The sequence below is a fragment of the Anser brachyrhynchus genome, assembly GCF_964034855.1.
Source record: "Anser brachyrhynchus genome assembly, chromosome: 3".
Taxonomy (NCBI): Eukaryota; Metazoa; Chordata; class Aves; order Anseriformes; family Anatidae; genus Anser; species Anser brachyrhynchus.
Genome location: NC_137696.1, coordinates 46,349,466 through 46,373,390, shown reverse-complemented (window position 1 = coordinate 46,373,390; position 23,925 = coordinate 46,349,466). Strand labels below are relative to the sequence as shown.

Sequence of the window (23,925 nt, the reverse complement as noted above, 5' to 3'; positions counted from 1 at the left end):
AACGCTACCATAATGTTTGAAGATGGAGAATTGATTATGAGAATCCCGGAATCAAAAGTGGGACAAATATTAATGATTAAAGAGAAGGCTGTTCCTCATATCCCAAAAGAGGTAGAAAATGCAGTAATGCCTGCAGTTTGGGAAACGGATGTGCCTGGAAAAATCAAAAGTAGCCCAGCCAGTAAAAATTGAACTTAAGGAAGGGGCACGACCGGTACGGATTAAACAGTACCCATTGAAGCTAGAAGCTAGGCTAGGAATAGTAAAGATTATAGATAAATTTCTTAGCTACCACATTCTGGAGGAATGCAAATCCGAATATAATACCCCAATTTTCCCAGTAAAGAAACCTAATGGGGAATACAGGCTAGTGCAGGACCTTAGGGCAATAAACGAAATAACAAAAGATATTCACCCAGTGGTGGCTAATCCTTATACATTGTTAACATCTGTAAAAGAGAAATATAAGTGGTTTACAGTAATTGATTTAAAAGATGCCTTCTTCTGCATACCCATTGACAAGGATAGTAGAAAACTCTTTGCTTTTGAATGGGAAAGTCCACGGAACGGACGAAAGATGCAACTGACCTGGACAAGATTGCCTCAAGGATTCAAGAATAGCCCGACCCTCTTCGGCGGTCAACTAGCTAAAGAAATAGAAGATTGGATTAACCAAGGACAGATTCAGGTACCAAAGGATCGATACCTGCTGTTACAATAAGTGGACGATATATTAATAGCTACCGAAGGAGAGTCAGAATGTATTCAGGTAACTATTGATATTTTGAATCAATTGGGACTAAATGGGTACAAGGTTTCTAAACAAAAGGCACAAATCGCGTGCACAACAGTAATTTATTTGGGATGTGAAATTTCTCAAGGACAAAGAAAATTGGGAGTTAACCGAATACAAGCTATTTGTGAAATCCCCGAGCCGCGAAATTTGCACCAACTACGGGCTTTCCTAGGTATGGCCGGGTGGTGTAGACTGTGGGTAATGGACTATGGACTCATAGCAAAGCCCCTCTATGAAACCCAAAAGGCCTGTACATTTACCTGGGGAAAGCCACAACAAGAGGCCTTTAAGAAATTAAAAGAAGCCCTGATAAAGGCGCCCGCCTTGGGCTTGCCGGACTTATCAAAGGACTTCCAGCTGTTTGTGCATGAGAGACAACAATTGGCATTAGGAGTACTGACCCAGCGACTTGGGAGCTGGAAAAGACCTGTGGGGTATTTTTCTAAACAATTGGATGCGGTAAGCGCTGGATGGCCCTCGTGTTTAAGGGCCTTGGCAGCCACAGTCCTTTTAATACAGGAAGCCAGGAAGCTCACATTAGGGAAACGAATTGAGGTGTTCGTGCCACATATGGTGACTACGGTATTGGAGCAAAAGGGAGGCCATTGGCTGTCGCCCAGCCGAATGATGAAATATCAAGCTATACTAACTGAGCAAGATGATGTAATCTTACGAACTACTAACTTATTGAACCCAGCAGTGTTTCTAGGAACAACTACGGAGGAAGGAGACCTCAGTCATGATTGCGTGGAGATCATCGAACATACCTATGCCAGCAGAACAGACTTAAAGGATCAGCCTCTGGGGAGACCGGATTGGGAACTTTTCACGGATGGAAGCAGCTTTGTGGAAAATGGGACTCGTTATGCAGGATACGCGGTAACAACATCAAAGGTAGTGATTGAGGCAAATTCCCTACCTCCAGGGACTTCAGCACAACGAGCAGAAATAGTCGCCCTGACACGAGCCCTGGAACTACGCGAGGGTAAGAACGTGAATATTTGGACAGATTCAAAATATGCATTTGGGGTAGTTCATGTACATGGGGCATTATGGAAAGAAAGGGGAATGCTATCCTCACAAGGGACTAATATAAAATACCAGGAAGAAATATTGAAATTAATAACAGCTGTACAGAAACCCCAACAGGTGGCCATAATGCATTGTAAAGCCCATCAAGGAGGGGTGTCAGAGATTGCAGAAGGTAACAGACTGGCAGATTTGACGGCCCGGAAGGTTGCGCGTGAAGTATGGAAAGTAATGGCTCTAATTCCATCAAAGGTAGGCCTCTCTTGTTTTAAATTACCTAAAGACCCAAAGTATTTGGCAGAAGATGAGAGACTTCCAAATTTGATGAAGGCCCAGAAGAATCCTGACGGATGGTATGTGACTACGACAGGACAACTCATAGTGCCTCCTATAGTAATGCGAGAAATCTTACAAATAAAACATAATGAATGTCACTGGGGTGCAGGAGCAATGGTGACCTATTTGAAACGAGGTGTCATCTCGGTACACATGTTAACAATGGCAAAGTCAGTAATGTCAAAATGTGAGCTTTGCTTAAAGAATAATCCGGTAGCAAGGAAACATGCTGAGATGGGAAGAACTAGGGCTGGGATAGAGCCTGGAGATTACTGGCAAATAGACTTCGTGGAACTGCCTAAAGCAAGAGGTTATAAATACCTATTGGTAGGGGTTGATACTTTTTCAGGATGGCCGGAGGACCTTCCCTGTCGCACCAACCAAGCAAAGGAAATGGTAAAATGGTTACTACAGGAAATAATCCCTAGATTTGGTGTACCATTGGGTATTTCTTCAGACAGGGGACCACATTTCATTGCCAATGTGGTTAAGGAGGTTAGTAGGTTACTGGGAATTACCTGGAACTTACATACCCCATGGAGGCCTCAATCTAGTGGTCAGGTAGAGAGGATGAACCAAACTTTAAAAGGACAATTAAGCAAAATCTGTCAGGAAGCTAAGATACAGTGGCCACAGGCCTTACCAATAGCCTTGCTAAGAATTAGAATAAAGCCAAGAAGTGGGATGTCAGTAAGTCCCTATGAAATCATGTATGGAAAACCTTATCAGTCTCCTGAACCGAACCCGAATATGCATGTTACCGGTAAACAGGATGTATATAATTATGTTTTAATAGTAATGAAAATACTTGCTCTTGGTATGAGTGAAGTATTTTCAAAGGGGGGAAATGTTAGTGTTGGGGAGAATCGAATGGATGTTTTACTAATGTCTCTTAGGTAATGGGACATACAGTATAATTAAGCATTGCCAAATGTACTTACATTATCAATTAATCTATGTATACTGGAAACTTAGGGAGTACATTGAACAATCAAAAGAATCATTGAAGGGGAACCCTGGGAGGGAACAGGTACAACCTGACCTTGGATAAGGGCCTGGAAATGATGAAATGAGTTGAAGCAGAACCAAGGAGCGGAGGGAGCATGCGTTGAGTAAGAAAGGTGAAAAGTTTAGCGGAGAGGAAGACTCCTTACTTCATCTGGACGACCACCAGAGTACGCCACGCATGTGCAAAGGGGAGGGGAGCTAATTAGAATGGAATGCAAGGCTGATGTTGCAACCTGTAATGAATATGTATGCCTTACGTAATGTTGAATGTATAAATAATGGCTGGGAAGTAACGGGACTTGAAGCCAGATTTGGGCACCTGCCCCGGCTTCCAGCGCTGAATAAAGCACCTTCATATAATCACTTGGTGGTTATGTGGTTGCTACGCTAACAGTACAATATAAACAAATTAGTAACTTCTAAAATCCAAAGTACTTTTTTTTTTTTAATTATCTTCAATAACTTTTTATACTAACAAATATTGAACTTACTTTCAGATGCTGGTGTCTTAAGATACTCTACCACAAGGCCGCGTACATACAGACATAGTGATGATGTCTCTTGATGCTCAAAATCAGAGCGCATGGACTTTCTGAAGTTTCTGTCATTCACTTGCAGCCAACTGCAAAGCTAAATTAAAACCAGTATGTTACTATTTAACTGTATCTGCTAGCTCTGTACTGACATTACTTTAGCAAGGTAACAGCAGTATGTTGAAGCACTGTCAAATATCAACTGTTACATCAACAGATCCGCACCATGAAAGGCTTTCACTGGAACTACTGGGAGGCCTAACAGACTACTCTCCTCAAATACAGAAAACGTTTCTTCCACAGACTAGTTCAGAGTACCCAAAAAAATGAAATTATTGGTACCATTTTAATGAAAAAAAACAACTCTTCAATATAACGCGGGTAAAAAAATCCCCTTATCTCAAAAAGGCTTCTGACCATTGAATGTTATCTAATGAGAGCTGCGCTTTTATTTCAACTTCTGTGCCAAAAAACAATTGAATAGGATGAAGGTACAGCATATATAACAAGAGGTCACTCCGCACAAACCTTCTTATCGCATTGCTAGACAATCAGCCAAAACTATGGCTACTTAATCATCTGGTTCTGCATATCCTATATACAAAATAATTTCTTTGATTTTTTTCCATAGCATTTTGCACCTTACAAAGACATAACACATACACCCTCTGTAAATTTGCAATGCAGAATCTCACTCTACACCCTAGGCACATTTCTCCTTTAGAGATTACCCTGTTACTCCTGCCTGTGCTGGGTTCATCCAAGCTACATGCAAATCAGAGGCAGCTCATACATTTTTTTGGCCCATATACTGGCCCATTCAGAGAGTCTCAGGATGCATACTCAGACACTACCTTCAGAACTAAGAGAAAGGGAAAAACATGCACCATTCTAGCAGACTATCACTCTAAAGATAAACTTAAAAAAAAGTTTTTCATCAAATGAAGTTTTACAACATAGTTTAGGGGAAAGAAGGAGAAGGAATTAGCCAGAGGAGAGAGAAAAATATATAATATAGAGAAATAACTGCCTGTGGATCCGATGACCAAGAACAGCTTCAGCTGAGGATGTTACATCCACCTGGTATCCTTAATAAAAGTAGAGAGAGAAGCCCAAGTCGTGGCTCCGTGGATTCCATAGGATGCCCTGCTTCGCACTCTCTCCTTGAAGTTACCAACGATTTAGAGGAGTGAGCATGGATCCCTGATGGGAGAGATTACAGATACTAGTACAGGCTTACCAGTAGTTATTTTAGTTCCTACAACAATGGCAAAGGATGCAGAAGACTAGGACTGTGATCAACACATCAAAGCCTCTTGAAGGACCAGTATTCAGGGACCAAAGTCTCAGTAAGAACTGATTCTGATTTGCATTTCAACATGGTTAAACCCAACAGCTACAATACTAGATATACTAGAGAAACTCTAAGAAACGTGGTGAACTGGTGTATACAAGCTCCCGTGTTCAAAAAAGCCTCTGCCTCAAAAAAGATTTTTCTTCCATAGAATTGAGAATTTCTGCATGAAGAGAGGAAAAAGTCACCTTTTTCTTCTCTCCCTTACTTTCAACAACTATGATGGCATACCTTAGAATTCCTTTTTGTTTCAAATCTGCCAAATAATTTGTTTAGGGTTAACATTAACTCTGTAGTATTAAAAAAAAAAAATAAATCACAGCTTCCAACTGAAACACAAATCCATTAGGACTCCATATCCAGAAAGTCCTGAATGCATCAATGCAGAAGTTGCTAACCATTTAAATATTAACAATAATATATTATGCATTTGTACAGGTATTTTAAAAAGTGTTTGGTGAATATATAAGTACCTTTAGTTCTCACCTCTATCCATAACATAGTATCTCTCCTTAGGGATTCATCTGGTCTAAGGCACAGAAGAAAGCTTGAAACTTCTGGAAAAGACACTTTCTCCTGAAGAAATCAATTAAGACAATAGTTGTTAACATAATATACAATGAATAACATCTACCTAAGGACTCAGGAAGTCACTTTCATCTAGCAAATGTTGTAGAAGAAGAAATTGACCTTGCCTTTCCATGGTACAGACTCATTTTTGGCTCTTAGGGACCAGCGTACCTTTATCAAGGAATGTAACTTAATTCTCTCAAGTATTAAAATCATAGAATGGGTTGAAAGGGACCTTAAAGATCATCTAGTTCCAACACCCATCTGAAATCTATCTGCAAATTAATGAATGACTAGAATAATAGTGATATCCATTATTAACATCTTTTAAATGAATGACATAAATGTTCAGTCACCAGTAAGTCTTATTTCTCTATTTCTGAAAGGAAATTTCCGTTCCTCTAGCTGTAACACAGAAGCCTATAATTGAAGAGGAATGCTGATACTCCACTCATCTAAGAAAGCAAGCATATCATAAGACAGCCAGAACATAAACAATTTGACTACTGAATAAAGCTTTTTTGCTATTTCATCATTAACAATAATTTTATCATTCTGATATCAGGAATACTTTTACTCTCTTAGGTACTCACAGAAGTCCATTCAGTTCCTATCTGTTAAAACCTGGAGTTTATATAGTGAATATCATAATAGAATACTAATCCTTAGATTAATGAAAACCCTACAAGATAATATCAACGAATAAATGGTAATGAAATAAATTCATTCTATGAAAACCAGAATTAACAGAAGTATACTCATTCTTAAGTACTCATACTTTTTTTAAGAAGTCAATAACAAAATTGCAAATCCAATAAAACCAGTTGTTCAATGTTGTGTCTAGCAATTTTTTAATCATCTGTTTACACAGTACAAGCGTTGGTGTATTTGTATCACCAACAGGAAGAAAAAACTCACCACATCTGTCAAATGCATAGCTGTTTGAAGAAGATAGCACTGAGCAGCTCCACGCAACAAAATCTGATGTGTAATCATGGTACACTGCAGCACATCTCTGCAAAGAGAAAAATATGTACTGTAGAAAATACATGTTTAGGAAGTTTAAACATTTCCTACTTACTAACGATTTTCCACATATTAGATTGTATTTAAAATACATATTAAGTATAACAATCTTTGCCCTAATCAGACAGAATACAATCCTAATTCCAGACTACTGCTCTACGTACTTTCAAAAACTGAGGTTAAAGCTTGGATAAATGTATATGACAATATTAAAAGTATTGAAAAAGTACAGGAGAATTTTCTGTGATCACATCAGTTCAAAGTGATAATTTAATATTTGCATTTCTACTTCTAACAAATAGGAAAGTAAATTATGTATGTCATCAAATTCTTACACTAGCACTGAAAGAAGCTGGATGAAACCCTCACTGCTCTCTTATCAGCAGACGTGTCTGTTTTATTCTTTGTAAATTACTTTTATTCAATATTCCTTAGTCCACCCATAAGATTTTATTTCAAAGTTCAAATTCAATTAAACTGGAATAATTACTGACTTAACAGATCTGGAAAGTGAATGCAGGCACTTCCAAAAAATCAGTGCAATTAAGGACAAAGTGCATGCCAGTAACTTTCACCTAGCTTTCTATTTACAGGTCTTTCAGGTATCAATTTGCGGGCTGTCTCCAGATGTAGGCTCAACTGCCATTACACAAGGTTTTAATGTATTTAAAATAAAAGTTGATTGACACGTATCAGTCAGGAAGTATGGATGATCGGGAAAAAAAACGATGCCAAAAAAAGAAGCAATGGCAAATGACTAAAATGTAAAACTAATTCTAGGTCACATAGTGATACAAATACTTTAGTTCTTGAATTACATTCTTCTGCGATTTAGGTATAAAGAAGAGACAACTTTCCTTTGTCATGTGCAACCACCACATCCTCCCAGAAGTAACAAACATGAACAAAATCCTGGCTCTCCAGATGTTCAGCATGTTTCCTTACAAGAAGTAGGAAAGAATGCAAGGCAGTACACATTTTACCTTAAAGCCTGAAGTCCATCAGTTCCCAGTACTTTACATGCAGGGATACACGCCAGAGCCATAGAAAGAAACAAGATGGGAACAGCACACCAATGCCGACTTGTCATCTTCTGAATAAACTTTAACAGGAAACTACCTTAAAATAAAAAGTAAACAAAATATAAACAAACCAAGTGTGATTTTCTGCTTTCCAACGCATTTAAATGACAAAGATCCCAGCAGGAGAACATTATGATGCACTCACATTGCACATTTAAAATCATTTCTGAAAACTAAATGATTGACAAATGGTATCTCCAAGTTGCTAATCACAGACCCCTGACTTTGTGATAAACAAAATACATGCCATAGGAAAGGGCAAAGAAATAACAGCATCTATGGCACTACAAGCATGTAAGGTGTTTCCTACAACAATATGTACCTGCGAATAGAGTATATTGAATAGAACTGGTTCTACCCTGATTTCATCCAATTAGACCATATATTAAATTCTGGTCTTTAACAGGTTGCTCCTTTTCATCCTATGCTACCACCAAAATTTGGGAGACATCCCAGAAATCTTCCTGTATCCAACCTGACAAAAAAACAAAAACAAAAAAAAAAAAAAACTTATTCAGCTTCTGCCTTAGGGCTTCAAAAGAAAGAGTGCTAACTACACAGGTTGTGACCAAAAAGGTCTGGCAGATAGGTTGATTTATAAAAACAAACAAACAAGCAAAAAAAAAAAAACAACCAACAACAAAAAAGAAATGAACACCAACACAGAATAGTTCTAAAGATTTTACACAGCACAGCATTATCTAAACTGACAAAGAAAAAAGAATCTGCAAAAACTATTCATCTTCAGAACAACGGGTTGTGGTTATTTTTGTCTCTTTTTTAATAAAAAAATAAGTGCCCCCGAGTTTTCCTTAAAACAATTTTGTAACTTGTTACAGCAGCATCCCTCTAAGTCTCTGAAGAATTCTCTCTTCTCTGGGAACTTCACTGTCATAATGAGAACTGCTCTTTTTTTTCCTCCTTAAGTAAAGTGGAAAAATTGGGGTAAATGCTTACATGGGATATGGAAAATGAGTCCACAGTTTTTATTTGGTTTGTTTATTTAAAAAAAGATAAAGGTGATATTGAAACATACCTTTTTCTTCCTCTGGAAGAAGCATCAGATAAGTAGCCAAAAAATTCTGCAGCCTCATTCCCAATGGAGGACAGGCTCCCATTAACTGACCTGGTGTCCTGTTGAGTTTTAAAACAGGAAATACACAACTGACATGTTAACAGCTACATGTAGGACTGACCTTAAACCAGAATGGTTACTTCACTGCAGAGATAGTTCCAACAGGCAACAGAGACGGAATGCATCAGCCTGCTCCCTCCACTTTGCCCAGCAGTCCAACAGTAAATATAGAGAGGATGGGGAAGGTCACAACAATACAAATCTCCCTAGCCACCTACAAGGATGTGGTACAGCATCAGCACACTCAGGCATTCAAGTATACACTGAGGTAAAAGTTACTGGACTGGAAGTATGAAATATTGAGCCCACAGTAAGAAATGGCATTGTGGGTTCAACTTTGTGTCTGCACTCACAGTATTCTACAGGCCTTCGGGCAAGCAGGTTACCAAAGCCTATGTAAGATGATCAGGGAATTCTCCAAACAGTATGTAGTGACTAGTCTGATCTGGAGAACAGTGAAGAAAAATTACCTATACAAATGCAGTAGGGAGGAAGGATTTCTCCCTGAAACAGATTATGAAGTCAGTATAAACAAAACATCTGACTGGCACAAAAGACTATGTAAAGATGCAAAAATTTTCTCATGAGACAAATAGAGGTAAGCAAAATCATGTAAGAAGTCTCAAAATCCTCCCTATCAAGGATTAGCAGGAGGCAGTTGTGAAATCGTACAGTTTCCTTTCATATGGCTTGGCATGAACCCCCACAACTCTGTATACTCTTGGTATAATGAAACACATACCCCTCCTCTACTTTCAGATATATCCCAACATGTTTAACCAGACATATAAAAGCTATGACAGAAGATTATAAAGCCTTAACCCGACACTGTTCTAACATACATATCCACTTGAAGCACACCAAATCATGCAGCATTTGCTTCAACTAACTTGAAGCATATGCCCATGCAAACCATACTGCAGCCAGCTAACTGAGGTGACAAACACAAAACTGCTGCAAGAGCCTGAAGCAAAAGTCACGTGTCCTGTCACATTTAGATGAAACAACATACTCCGACTATGCTTACACAGGTATCCAAAGCAACCAAATCCAAACTGACCACTGGTTAAGTCACAACCATATTTCCCCCACTCCTAAAGTGGGAAGATAATGTCAACTCTTCTAGCTGCCGAAAAAGGTCTGCCAGTCAAGGCTACTCAAACTGAGTTGGAGTTTCAGATTGTTAGCCAAACGTTCATCACCCAAGACATTTCATCTGGAATAAAGTGCATTCAGCGCTTTATTTCCCATTCTTAGTACTTTCCATGCAACTCACACAAAGGATTGAAAGCCATCAGTACACTGAATATATTGCAACTCGTAACCCCTCCAACTTTTATCTGTTCGTTACGTATTTATACCCAAGGAGGCCACTGTCACCTCTTGAACTCTAACAATCTGCTACGAAAAATCTTTTATTTGCCAAAATATAGTCATCCACTGGAGGAAAAAAAAAATCTATCAGTTATGAATTTGCAACAGCTAGAGCAACCCCTCTATCTGTGCAAAAAGAAAAAGAGAAGATAAATATTTCAGAAAGTTATTCATTTATCATATCTCACTTCATTTCCAAATTAGTATTTTAACACTTATGTGCTAAGTGGGACCTTAGGGCATCCCTACGTGACTATCACTAGTATGAAACTGAACCTGCTTCATCTTACTCACAGCCACCCGTCTTTCCTGAGACTCTCCACCTGTCAGTCAATTTAGTGAACACTATTTATTTATTAGTTTTCCTTTATCCAAAATTTTACTAACATGCTCAAACCACTATTGTTAGAATACATTTCCAATAATCAACACATTTAATAATCAGTGGCTTACCTACTATAAAGGGAACTTTCTGAGAGGGCATCCATTAACGGCCCGATAACAAACTGATAAAAAGAAAGAACAATGGGTAAATGTACAATTCCAAGGTACTGATACATAGAGACTAACTAGAATTATTCAACCTCACTTTAAAAGTATAAAAAGAGTCAGAAATTGGAGAACACACTTGGCAATAATAACTAGTAGTAACAAAAGGAGTAGGAAACTAAAGAGAAGGGGGAGCAGGAGACTAAACAAGCAGAACAGTATTTTTCAATAGGTAAATTTCACAGAGCATCGTGAAAGGTGCAGGCATATAAAACATTTTGGGAAACAGATGGAGAATGGATGGTGTTCAGCATAAAAAGAGAAAAGATATTTAAACATGAAATAGAGGAAAGATTAGAGGTAGAAGAAAGTAATAGAAAAAAAACACTATACTACTAAACCAGCACTGAGAGATTAAGGATGTATTATTTTATTTTATATTTAAAAAAAAAAAAAAAGGTTAACTGGGTTAACTGGATTTCAAGTTAGTGATCAAGAAGCTAACTTAATTTGTATAAATCAGAAACATTAGCCTTTGAGGGCAATACTCCTTCTAGGAAGAGGAGAAAGAAGCATCACTTCTTACTAATATGTAGGCTGGTTGGGGTATCAACCTACACACGTTACCATTTTAAAAAAACCTAGGGACTTAAAACTTACAATACTTCTTTCCATATATGGGATATGTGTATGTGTATTTTTGAATGGAGATGCAGTAATATACTGATTATACTACAGACACATTCAAAATATCTTGCAGGGTTATCCATGGATCTTCAAAATCAGTCCTTGAATAGGAGACACCGCACAGACTTAAAGTCTGTTGACCAAGTTTACCCACAACTCTGTTCAACCAATTGATTTAATAATTTTGGAGAAGTTCAGGAGCTGTGGAACTCTGAAGCATCAATCATTCCCCTGCTAATGTAACCCTTGATAAAAGTTTCAGTAAGTTGGGTGCTACATTTAATTAGAGAGCATTAGCTTCAAATATGTGAATGAATGACTGCATTTAAGAATCCATTTCCTGTAGCCTGGCCATTTTCCAATTAATTTTATATTTGACACCACTTACAAATATTGCCATCATGCAGCTAAATAAGAGGGTATTTTTACAGAATGCACCTAATTCCATACTGACGCAATTAGTGTTAAGATATATATTAGAAGTTAAAACATCTGTTTGTTCTGGCAAGTAACAATAAAACCCTTACCTCTGAAAAACCAAGAGAATTTGGAAGATGCTTTGTTTCATAAAGCTCTAAAAAATGAAGAATGCCTTCCTTTGTCAATGTCTTATTCTCACTCTCAAACATTCTTTTATAGATGCACATGTGCCACGATGGGTGAAACAACCAACAACCTGTTAAAAAAAAAATTCTTCTAAATTGACAAAAATGACAGCGACGCATTAATATACTCTTCATACAAATCTATGTTTTAAGGAAATTTATCAAACACACATACAATACACTGACATTCTGGATAATGTGACAGTCAATACACAACACACTTCAAAAATATTATTATAGCTGCTAGATTTATAAAAATACCCTACTAAATCTCCCATAGAAAACAAACAAACAAAAAACAATAACATGGTTTCCAAAACCTGGGGTAAGTTTTAGTAGTTGCAAATGAAAACAGCTAACAAATAGAAAGGCATGCCCTTTTTCTTGCAAGAAGTCTCCTTGTATTCACCTGCAACACTGTCCTATTTACCATCTTTCTACCTTAGACGTGTGGGAACTTTAAATTCTAACACCTCGCGCTAAGTAATTTGATGTGCTCCATTTTGCCCTATAGAAGATCACATTGCTGTTTCAGCACTCCTTTTATTTTTTCTCTCACCACTTCCACTGAGTTTTTTTTTCCTTCTACAGAGCTCTGCAGGTGACTTGACTTGTAAGACCTACCCTAAGAATCTCTGGCTGCGTTTTGTTTTCACATTAGCTCAAGCAAAACAAAACATACTAGGAAAGAACCATGTAGTTAGGTTTGCTGGCAGAGAAAAAAATACTTCATAATAAGATAAGCAATTTTGTCATATGCTAGGATTTCTTATTGCTGCATCTCTGAGCAGAGCGACACTGACTGTGAAAACTTCATAAAAAGCTGCTACTAGAACAAAGAAAAAAGTGAGACTTAATCGCCTAATGCTTCAGAGACGCTTCAGAAAATTTTGTCTTACCTTTTTCCCCTGATATAGCATGCTCATATAAACTGTTTAGTTTTGGTAATACTGGCTTTATGACATGGATCTGAAATGCAAATCAGATACAATGTAAGTAGTCAGTTTACAATTTCAAATCTAAGAACTGGCACTTAGTCATGAGCTAGAACTTACTATCAACAGCATCAACATAGCAACTGACAATAAAGCTGCATTTAAATAAACAAACATACCCTGCAATGCCTGTGCAACTGATCCCAGGACTTGGTATGTAACAGGTAATCATTCTCTAGAGATTAAGATGAATTGATACTTCCATGCTACTGTATCATAAAAGCAATCCTTCCCAATAACCAACCCTTCTGTTCATCACAATTACAGTGTGAAGCTTTCAAGTCAAACAGCAGAAAACTCTACAGTTAAACATTTTGATAATTACTCTTCTCTCAGTTACAGGACAATCATGCACAAATAATACAAGATAAGTAAACTACAAAGAGGTAGTCACAACTAATTTATACCATGGAACTACAGAGGTTCTCAAGACAAAAGCAATCTTTCTACCAAGTACACTGGTCTCTGAGTCAAACTCAAAATTATTCCCACCAAAGGGCACAAAGTGCTTTACTTGGAGATGTAGTGCCCTCTACTAAAAAGAAGTTACTGAGCGTAATAGCCTGATTTTTGCTGAGAAATGGGTTACCCCACTGGGTAGCCCAATGGGTCGTGCAATAAGCTGCAACCCAGGTTTTCCTTCCTTAGTTCAATGCACTGCCTTAACCAGATTTCAGAGATAGAGTTGTGAATTTATGCCAAACAAACTATGCTTGCTGCGTTTTAAATATTTAAAATTCAAAATAAAAACATGCCTGATAATGCTTAAATGCCTTCAATCGCCAAAACTGGAAATGATTTACCTTAATGAAATATTTATACTGTACGTGCCAGAAGTTAACGTATCGTGTACAAGCTGTCACAAGGGACACTTAGTCACACGGTCTAAACTTTTGGGCAGACCTGTGCGGTGCCAGGAGTTGGACTCGGTGGTCCTTATGGGTCCCTTCCAGCTCGGGACATTCTACGGTTCTATGATTCTAACGTTTTGAGGCGCCCTTACCTGGTTTCCCTCCAGAGTTTCCATCACCAAGATGTATGTCTCCCAGAACTGCAGAAGCGTTTCGTTCTCCTCAGCAGACCACCAGAACAGGCTGGGTTCTAAAGGCAAGGCAGAGAGCTTGCTGAGACCGGGCTGCTCCAGCATCCCTCCCACAAAAGCCCCTGCCCAGGACAGGCGATCGCACTTGTTCCCTTCCCGAGTGTGCCCGCCTCGGGGGACCAGGAGCCCCCAGCCCCTTGGGGGAGGCTGACAGCAGGGGCCGGGGCGCGATGCGGGGCCGTGTTTCCATCCCCTCCCTGCCCCCCTCCGTCTCCACCTTACCGTCCCCGCCGTCCGTCGGGCAGCGCAGGCGGGCTCCCTGGCTCCCGCAGAGGTCCACGGCCCTCTTCAGCAGGTAGCGGGCCCTCCTCCGGCACAGCCCGTCCCTCTCGGTCAGCCCCTCCTGCACCAGCCGCCAGAAGCGGGGGCACAGCCTGGCGTCGGGCCCGGCCGCCGTCCCGCGGGGCAGCAGCGCGTCGCTCAGGGCGCTCAGCGCCAGCAGCGCCCGCCCGGCCCGCGGGGGCCCCCCCCCGCCGCCGCCGCCGTCCCCCAGCAGCCCCTCCCAGACGCGGCCCAGCGCCGCGCCGTTGCCGCCCAGCGCCGGCAGCAGCCGCCCGGCCGCCAGCGCCGCCGCCGCCTCGGCCTCGCCCTCGTCCCGCAGCAGCGCCAGCGCCGCCGCCACGCTCCGCGCCACCAGCGCCGGCTCCTCCAGCCGCGGCGCCGCCGCCGCCAGCGCCTCCACCGCCGCCTCGGCGCCCGCCCCGCCGCCCGCCAGCTCGGCCAGGGCGTCGCGGGCCAGGCGAGCGGCCAGCGGCGCCCCGCAGAGCTGCACGCAGTGCCGCAGCGCGCCCCGCAGCGCCCGCCCCAGCCGCAGCCGCTCGGCGCACGCCGCCCCGCCGGCCCCTTCCCCGAGCCGCAGCAGCGGCCGGCAGCGCTCCAGCGCCACCTCCCAGGCGGCCCGCCGCAGCGCCTCGCCCGCCGCCTCGCCCTCGGCCGCCGCCAGGCGCTGCAGCAGCAGGCGCAGCGCCTCCGCACGCTCGGCCGACAGCGGCGCGCACACGGCCCGCAGCAGCGCGCAGGGGTCGCCGCCGCGGGCCAGCAGCGCGTCGGCCAGCACCACCTCCATGCCGCCGGCGGGGGAGCACGGCTCGGCACGGCACGGCTCGGCTCGGCTCGGCACGGCGCCGCTGCGCAGGCGCGGCCCCGGAGGGGAGGGGAAGCGGGGCCGGGCCGCTGCGCCCCGCTGAGGGGGAGGGAGGGGCCGCCATGTTGGGGGGACAGCCCGAGGAGTCGATGGCAGGCTGGGTGGGGCCTCGGGCAGACGGGTTTGGTGGCAGGAGGCTGGAAGGAGATCGGCTTTAAGGCCCCTTCCAACCAAACCGTGCTGTTCCAGTTCTAATGCAGAAAGTGTGATGTTCTCCCATCGGTCGTGCTTGCTGTTGCCATCTATTCCAATAAATAAATAATTTTCTAGTTTTGAGACCTGACCCATAATCATGGACATGAAGCCTACCTGAGTGCCCTGCATCTGCCCCATAAAACACTTTCTAGTTTCAAGATCTGACCCACGGTCATGGCTGCGAAGCCTATCTGAGTGCCCTGCATCTGCCCCACAAAACATTTTATAGCTCTGAGATCCACAAACACAACTGTGAGGCCTACCTGAGTGCCCTGCATCTGCCCCATAAAACATTTTATAGTTTCGAGACCTGACCCACAATCATGGCAATGAAGCCTACCTGAGTGCCCTGCATCTGCCCCAGGAAAACTGTAGGAGGTGTTCCAGGGCGCTGGCACCATGCCGTTAGCTCCTTAGCTGCATGCCAGCAGCTGGTGTGGGGACCAGGGCGGTTTGATGTAGCCAAAAGGGACAAAGGAAAGCAGGCTGATTTCCAGGGGGTGTAAATTCACTACACAGGATCCACAAGGCCTGTGAAAAAAAGATAGAAATTAGCACCTCAAAAATGGTCACAGACCGCTCTCCAGGAAGATGTCACAGAGAGAGGCAAATGTGGAACCTTCTGGTCCTGTGAAAGCGAAGGACAGCAAATTCCCTGCACAGCAGCACTAGGAAAGCATAGTTTCTGATGGATATGGGAGTTACCATGGCTAACTTCTCAGGCATCTAATGAAAAAGAAAGGCCTCTTGAAGTTTTCCTTGTGAGCTCCCACTTGATCTTTTTCTCTGAATCACACAAGTATAGTCTCTCTCCTTTCCCTGGCTACCCACTTCCCCGATACATTTTTGAAATTTGTGATCTTTGAGAGTCTACTGACTGCAAAAGAGCTGAAGCTTGTTATTGCAAGGGACCTAAAGTGTGACTGACTGCCTATGAGATAAATTCCAGAAAAAGAAGGGGAAAAGGAGATATTTTAGACCTGCTAGTTAACGTGGTTTCTGTTTGCCTTCGCATTCTGCATGTTTAGTTACATATAAAATACATAATCCAGAAAAAGCTTAAGAGAACAACTCAAATTCATACATTTACTTAAATGTAAAGTAAAACATAGTGCTTTGTTTCACACACACAAAAACATTTTTTTCAGAGGAGGAATGACAGAATACATTAAATTACTAAATGGGATGCTTGCAGCTGAAATCTCTTTCATGCCATAATACATTTTGTCTGCTCTTCCAGTTGCTTTGATATCTTTCTTCAGAAATTCTTCATTTCTTACTTACAGCACGCAGTCAAGATGAATCGTGGGTGTTTCTTTCAGCAGGTCTGAATAAGTCCTGAAAAGGGGACATTTCTTTATTACAATCTATCTTGTCTTCCAGGCACCTGTAGGACTTAACTGAATGAAGCATTAAAGGTCTGTACAACACGTAGTAATCAATACAATAAAATACTGGGTGCTTTGCTGGTCTCCGTTATTGCCTGATTTCAGCCTTGCTATTATTTTATGACAGTGGGGTGCCAATTCTAAAGTCCTGTTACATCAACTTAAACATCAGCATTTAAATTTGGACTGGTTTACTACAGATCATTTTATCAGACAAAAAGAAGTGGGTGAGAAATTATGCCCGTGGGAGATTATAGACGGGGGAGCATCTGAGCACAGAATGTGATGCAGAAAGATAAAGGGAAAAAAAAAAAACCAGAAAGGTGGTTATGGGGTTCAGAGAACAAAAAGGAACACTAGGGATCGTCAAAAGGAAATGTTTTTCCCTTCTGGGCTGGTGCTGAACGCAGCAGAAAGGCACTCTTTAGTACCCAACAAGCTAGTTGATACATATGTAGCAAGCCTTACACTCACTATTAGCAGTATGTTAACAATCGTAACAGTAGTGGTGCTTCTGCCACACGCCAAGAGAAGGTTCCACAAATTTTATACATCAGTAGACAGTCTGTGAACATGATGACTTTTCCACAGCTTGATAATTCTGCTGTATGTTGGGGATTGTCCAAAATCCTCTTCCAAGAAGCAGCATTTTGTAATTTTCAGGTGGCAAGAGCCACAGCATTCACACCCCCACACCACGCTCCTTAATGCTCAGAACCCTGAATTTGTGCCTTCCAGCTCTACACTCCCAACACGTAGCCCTACCTCACCAAACACCATGTCCCGTTCTGTTTTCCCCACTTCCTAATCCTATTCCTTCCCACCCTTATTCCCAAGACAGCCCTGCTCCTGGGCCCCAGCCTGCCAGTTGCAGGCACCTCTGGGATCCCAAACCCTTTTCACCCTTCAACCCTTTTCACTTAATGTACCAACCCCGGGACTCAGAGCATCCCACCCCTGCCGATCCCTCTGCACTTCTATTTAGAAGACGTTCTGTAGTTCCTGACCTATCCAGGTGCCCTCCAGCCTAAGCATATTGCCTAGATCAAAGGCTGAAATACTTTGGTTGGTTTTCATTTGTTTGTTGGTTGGTTGTATTTTGTTGTGCTGTTTGTTTTCTAAACAGGACAGCCTGCAGCTCTTTTCTTTACCTCTGCCACATGAGGTATCCACCCTCATTCAGATTAGTCTGCTTTGGAAACCTGGGACTGAGAGGTATTACCTGAAACATCAAAACCGGTCCACAACGGCAGCAGCCAGTCCTGAAATAAAGGGCCAGTCTGGTCGTGTCCTTGTCACAGGCCACTACTGTCTATATGCCACAAAATGCTTCTCAACACCCGGTAACAGATGAAGGGCTTACTGCACTCTCCTCTCCCTTAAGTGGATTGTCTGTGCCATTTAATACTATTACTCAGCCTCTGGGAGGCAGGACAGAGATGAGAAATGCATATTAGTGTTGATTCACATCTGAACTGTGTAACATTGCCTTTGATGATGAATTAGGGTTTCCAGCACATGGCACCTAGCTGACCAAGCTCAGGCTGATTTTACAACTCACATGTTTAACAAGTATAGTTTACTGGATTTCAGTATTTTTTTATCTTTTTTTTTTTTTTTTGGTAATTTGTAATGCTACACCTCTTTAGCAATACAAGAGGACTAAGGTTCCTTCCTCATGCCCCTAGTTAAAAAATCATTGCGCTGGTTAAGTGCACACTCTTTTAGTCAACTGGATCCTTGTTCTGATGTAAATATTTCCTCTGTAATCACACAGTCGGGCAATTCTGTGTGAGGAACAGTCCAGTGATGACCATTCCAGCACTCAGTTATATTGGAAAAGGGTCACGGACAAAGTTACAGTATAAACTACAGAGAGTTATTTAAAAGTTTTGGAAATCCCCATGTACAATTCTGGAAAGCCACTGCTGAGCTGAGCCACCATGATAGGTTATTAGAGCAAGGCCACACAGATGTCTTTTAAAAAGTTTAGTTTTGATGGTGGTTTTGGATCACATAAAATATCTCCCTTCTCGTGAAGAAAGATAGCCTTGTACCATCACCTGCACATTTCCAGGTAATTCTGCACAGTTCGTAACATGCAGTGGGTTTCATTCAGAAACGTGAGTGAAGGCTTCCTAATCTCTGCAGAACAGCAGGTGGTGCTGTTGTCACTGACAAGTGCCTTCCAGTTTATTTTCTGGAGAAAAGAAAGTATGTGACCGTGGAGAAACAGAAAGGAAAGGAAAAGAAAAAGTATAGGAGAAGAAGATAGCTGCCATTTCCTGGATTTTCAACTAGTGAAAGTAAGAAACTCAAAGAGAAGAATGATAAATGCACAGAAAATCAAAAGGGCTATCTAAAAGAGAGACCAGATCTGTAATTTTCAAGAGGTGCTAGTACAGAGGAAGGTGTAAAAGCAATTAGGAGAGGCAGAGAGGCAGCACAGGCTGTATTCTGGATCTTCCTTCCCCATTGCTTTCAGGACACCCTGAACTCTGATGAGGAAGGTGCCGAATACTGGCAGTTCCCCACTGACTTTATAAGGAGCTATTGTCACCTGGAAGTGTATCTCAAGCCAAGCATTTGAAATCAGAGACATTGAAAAACCCTGAGAATTTTCAAAAAATAGTTTTAAATATTTGAGTGGGGAAGGAGGAAGAGCAGAATGAGGCAGGTAATGAGAAGCTGTGCCTGCAGAACCGGCCCTCTTGCACTCAGTGATGGACCGCATGCTTTCAGCTTTATCTGGGCTGTGCTGCACAGCTACCTTTATTATCTGTTCTAGCAAGAAAAGGAGCATGAAGGAAGAATGGTCAGAAGGTACCTGATAAAACAGATAATACACAACAAAAGGAAACAGAAAGGTATCTTTAGGACAGCAGTGGTAGTATTGCGCAGTGATTTTACCCACACCAAGGTAAGAGATGTTCAGTCTGAAGTCGTTCTTTGAGCAGGATGACTACATTTGTCAGAAACACACTGCTATCTGTGTGCTTTTTAGGATGTTTGCTATAAAAATAAAGTTGCTGTTCCAACACTAAACACCCTTCCCTCAGAAGCACATTTAAAGGCAGCGGGTGAAAAGCAGTTGAGTCCAATTGAACGTTCCCGGTGATGGGAATTCACAAATCTGTGCTATGTGGATTGTCACTAGGAGCTATAGGGAGGAAGTTAAGCTGGTAAATCTCTAGTTATACTGAATGCAGTGGAATGGTCTGGAAAAGATGAATTAGGAGAAAGAATTAGATGTAATCCTTTGCCATCTGTCCCTATTTTGCTAACCTACTTGACAGGGCACTGCTGAAATCTGCAGTCTTTTATCTGCTTCACATAGCTGAAGATCATTTGCTGTACAGACTGGAATCAAAAATCTTCCCAGTCACAACCTGCTTTCCCATTTGTTGGCCCTGTTTATTTTTATTTTTTATTTTTATTAAAAATAAAGTTTAGGACTTTCCATTCAGCTGTAGGCTACACCGTTCATTCTCAACCTCTCCCCTTTGCTAGGACTCTGAGCCAGATGGTAAAGCTTAAATAGATTTTACTATTGGCTCAATAGAGAAGTAAAAGGGCTGTTAAAATGTACATAATCCACCCTTCTCCAGATTTCAGCCCAGAAAGTATGTATAGATGTGGAAGAAATGTGACAATTGAGAAAATGTCCATATGGCACCGCATAGTTTCTCTGTGACAGCCTTTGTCTCCAGGTCTTCATCCAGCAAATCATGTAAACATGAGCTTATTCTAAGTACACGCCTGAGTATTTTGCTGTTCTGGATTTTAGTGTACAGGGGATTCTATTGATAATGAACCAGATAAGAGGATCTGTGGTAGTGGGGAAAATACTCTGTGACTCCTGTATGAATATCTACCAGCTGCAACCCTGGGAGCCTTTAGTCTTTTTAAATGCCTGGTGATATTACTGGGAGTAGAGCCTTACTACAGGAAGGCAGATTAAAACAATCCCAGATATAACCAAATCACAAAAACCAATACAGTTCTCACTTAGTTCAGTGAGAACAGAGCAAAATGCCAGTTTATTCTGGGGAAGGAAGAAAGAAGGAGGAAGGGGAGGGCACAGGGAGGGAGGGAGGAAGCTTCCACTTTGCTTCCAACTCCTAGGTATTTTTCTTTGCAGAGGTGAAGGTTTGCAAAGTCTTATCTTTTCCAAATGCGTGGTATGAAGAGTTTTTTAGGGCCTTGGCTTAAGAAGATGCAGCATGGGCGAATAGCTTTTCTGTGGTGAGCTAAAGCAAATCTGCTATCCCTTCTGGGAGCACAGGCATAGCCTGCTACATACACAGAAGTTATTTTAGATTTTCAGATCAGTGGAGAAATTGGTCAGGCACTGGTTGAAAGCAGGTTTATTTCATCAGTGGGAAGTTTGGGCGTAAAAGACCCACACCACTGCTGCCTTCCATCTCCAACAGTCCTTTACATCACCATAAAGCAAAGGAAAAAGGTTTTTAAATATCCTCCCTCATCTTCCATAGTATTTTAGGTTAGGCTTAACTAACCTCACAAGGAAAAGGCAATAGGCACTTGTTTCAAGATGTAGTCTTCACATTTTGAATTGCGCATTTGACTTCAGAGAACTTTTTTTTAAGTCTATTTTGAATTTTCCATACTAAAAATAAAGACAGAACAACTCATCGGTTTAGCTGAGAACAGCAACTTTGAAAGCATTAGGCAAGAAGAAGCTCTGGTGTTTTGAAAGCAGCTCCTAATGCTGTTGTCTTTAATGGGGATGGCTAATCCTCTCTGTTTTCTCATATTCCCAGTGATTCTCTCTAAGTGGAAGCTTGCCAGTTATTCTGCAAAACTCCTGACTCACTCCAACATCATTTAGGGCCTTCTTAATTGATTGCAGGATATCTTCAAAGTCATAGGAGGGCTCTCATTTGATGCCGTAAAAGCTTTTCCAAGAGGCTACAATCTCTTCAGTTTTTGCAATGAGCTTTAAAGATAGCGGGATCAAAGGAGAAACCCCCAGATCAGCTCATTTGTAGAAATACAACTCTTTTACAACCTCCTTATAAAGGCAGTGGGTTTTGTTTTATTTTTGAACTTGGCCTTGCAGGTCTAATTTTTCCTGTCCTATATACAGGAATAATAAAAAAGAGGCATTTAGCTTGTTGCCACAACATTTCGTCTTTACTTCATCCCTTAAATCTTGGGCATGTAAAGAGTGATGCTGGTGGTCTTCTACACATCTAAGAGGTCCTCCATTAGAGTCCATTCAAAGCATTTTATAGACAGTAATGTGTGAAGCCTCAAAGCACACTACCGAGGCATTTATTACTACGTTTTTACACTCAGGAAGATGTACCACAATAATTACACAACTTGAAAACCCAAATAACTAGTCATCAGTATTTGGACAGTAGAAACACTGTAATGGGACCCAGCATTCGGGAGCTGAATGTACTTCTGAAAGTATGGCTCTCTTCCAGTAGCTGCCCAAAAATGGAGGCATCCAAAATAACTATCCATCTTTGAGAATCTTGACCTTAAAATCTTTTCTTCCCCCTCCACATCCTGCCATGATAGCTAATTAGTTCTCTTTTTTTATTCAGTGTCACATAAATCTTGAAAATTCCCACTGTAGAGGCATAGCACTGTATTGTAAAAAGAAAAAAAGAAAAAAGGAAAATGGAGATGGCATTTTCCAGAAGCGTTTAACCTTAGCCTAGTTTCCTTCTGGTTTCCATTGAAATTACTGCATAAATAAATGCTGAGCAAAGCTTTGCAGTTCTTTGGAGATCTCCCTGTTTTTGTTTTTGTTTTTTTTTTTTTTTTTAGTGGGAAAACAATTTTATAATACATAATCACATTGGAGTTATGTTTGTAAGCCCACCCTAGAGATCTCTGACAGTTCTGCACCAGCTGTGCTTTAAAATAAATGTTTTTTTTACAGATCCTGGTGTAGATATTTTCCTCACAAAAACATGTTGAAAACAAAAGCCACAGAGGAAACGCCTGCCTTTTGGTTAGCTCTGCAAGCATGTTCTCAGGCGATCTGTAGTAAGTCTGCTCTAGACTCAGTGTCATTACCAGGCTGAAACCCATGTTTCTTCTTTCCTTTTTCTGGTAGAGCCCCTCATGTATCAAACTGTCCTGAACACCAGTGCTGATGCATCACTTTTGACACTGAATTTTGACACTGAACTAGTCCCATATTCTGGACTAAAATGTGCTGCTACTCTGAAAAACGAGTCTAAAAATAGTGTTGGGATGTGCGCATGGGTGGCTGTGTATGGAAGAGGAATTTAGCATTTCTCATCTATTGATAATTTTATGTATAAATAAATGTATAAACATATATGTATGTTTATGTATATGTACGCAGTTTATATTAAATAAATACTTTCCTCACCTAAACACCATTGAGGCAAGTTCATCCTGGACCCTTAAGAAAAGGAATGTTTGTGTAGCTGTTCATGTGTGCATCACTCTCATAAAAATGTAAGAGATGCTTGGTTAGTCACTGCTTATGCTGTGAAGTCCAAGCCAAAATCCTGTTCATGCTGGTGTGGAGTAATACAGACTTAAGAAAGAGTCATTTAGAAACAGAGCTCAACCGACTTCTGTCTGTAAAATGTTATATATAATATATATATATCTATGAAGGAAAAATACCTACAGATGATTATTTTTTTTATACTCATGACAACAGACTAAACCTTTCCTTTCTCTAAAAAAAAACCTTCATAGCTGGCCATAATTTTGGTAAGATACGACATTTCATTAAAACTTAGCAATACTTTTTCACTCAGCCATTCATTCGGGACTTTGTTAGTAGCATATCAGACCTGAGAAATGAGGGAAAAATAAGATTAAAATAAGTAATCATGTCCTTAAAAAATAAAAATAATAATAATAAAAAAATCTCTGAATTTTAATTCCTGCAATAATGCAATAACAGAGAAAATCCAGCAGATGGTGGAAGCAGACCACAGTGTGAAAGGAGTGTTGTGCATTTTCTCCAGCTATGGATATGAGCCCTTCAAGGAAGCCCCTGTCATTATTCATAATGCAGTGCTTAAAACAAAAATAGGACCAGAATTGTTTAGA

General features: G+C 41.2%; 1 protein-coding gene across 1 annotated transcript in view; it reads right to left on the bottom strand.

The window, feature by feature from the left end:
- The window catches only part of TARBP1 (tRNA guanosine 2 -O-methyltransferase TARBP1), a 43,233-nt gene extending 27,977 nt beyond the window's left edge, over positions 1–15,256 (bottom strand). Inside the window, exons 1-10 of the mRNA XM_080588344.1 lie at positions 14,344–15,256; positions 14,023–14,120; positions 12,924–12,993; positions 11,947–12,095; positions 10,697–10,749; positions 8,771–8,868; positions 7,636–7,771; positions 6,545–6,641; positions 5,543–5,632; positions 3,661–3,799 (exon numbers count right to left, since the gene is read on the bottom strand). Coding sequence (XP_080444470.1) covers positions 3,661–3,799; positions 5,543–5,632; positions 6,545–6,641; positions 7,636–7,771; positions 8,771–8,868; positions 10,697–10,749; positions 11,947–12,095; positions 12,924–12,993; positions 14,023–14,120; positions 14,344–15,187 — 1,774 coding nt within the window. The 5' untranslated portion in view covers positions 15,188–15,256. The remainder of the gene's footprint in view (positions 1–3,660; positions 3,800–5,542; positions 5,633–6,544; positions 6,642–7,635; positions 7,772–8,770; positions 8,869–10,696; positions 10,750–11,946; positions 12,096–12,923; positions 12,994–14,022; positions 14,121–14,343) is intronic.
- Positions 15,257–23,925: the final 8,669 nt, after the last annotated feature.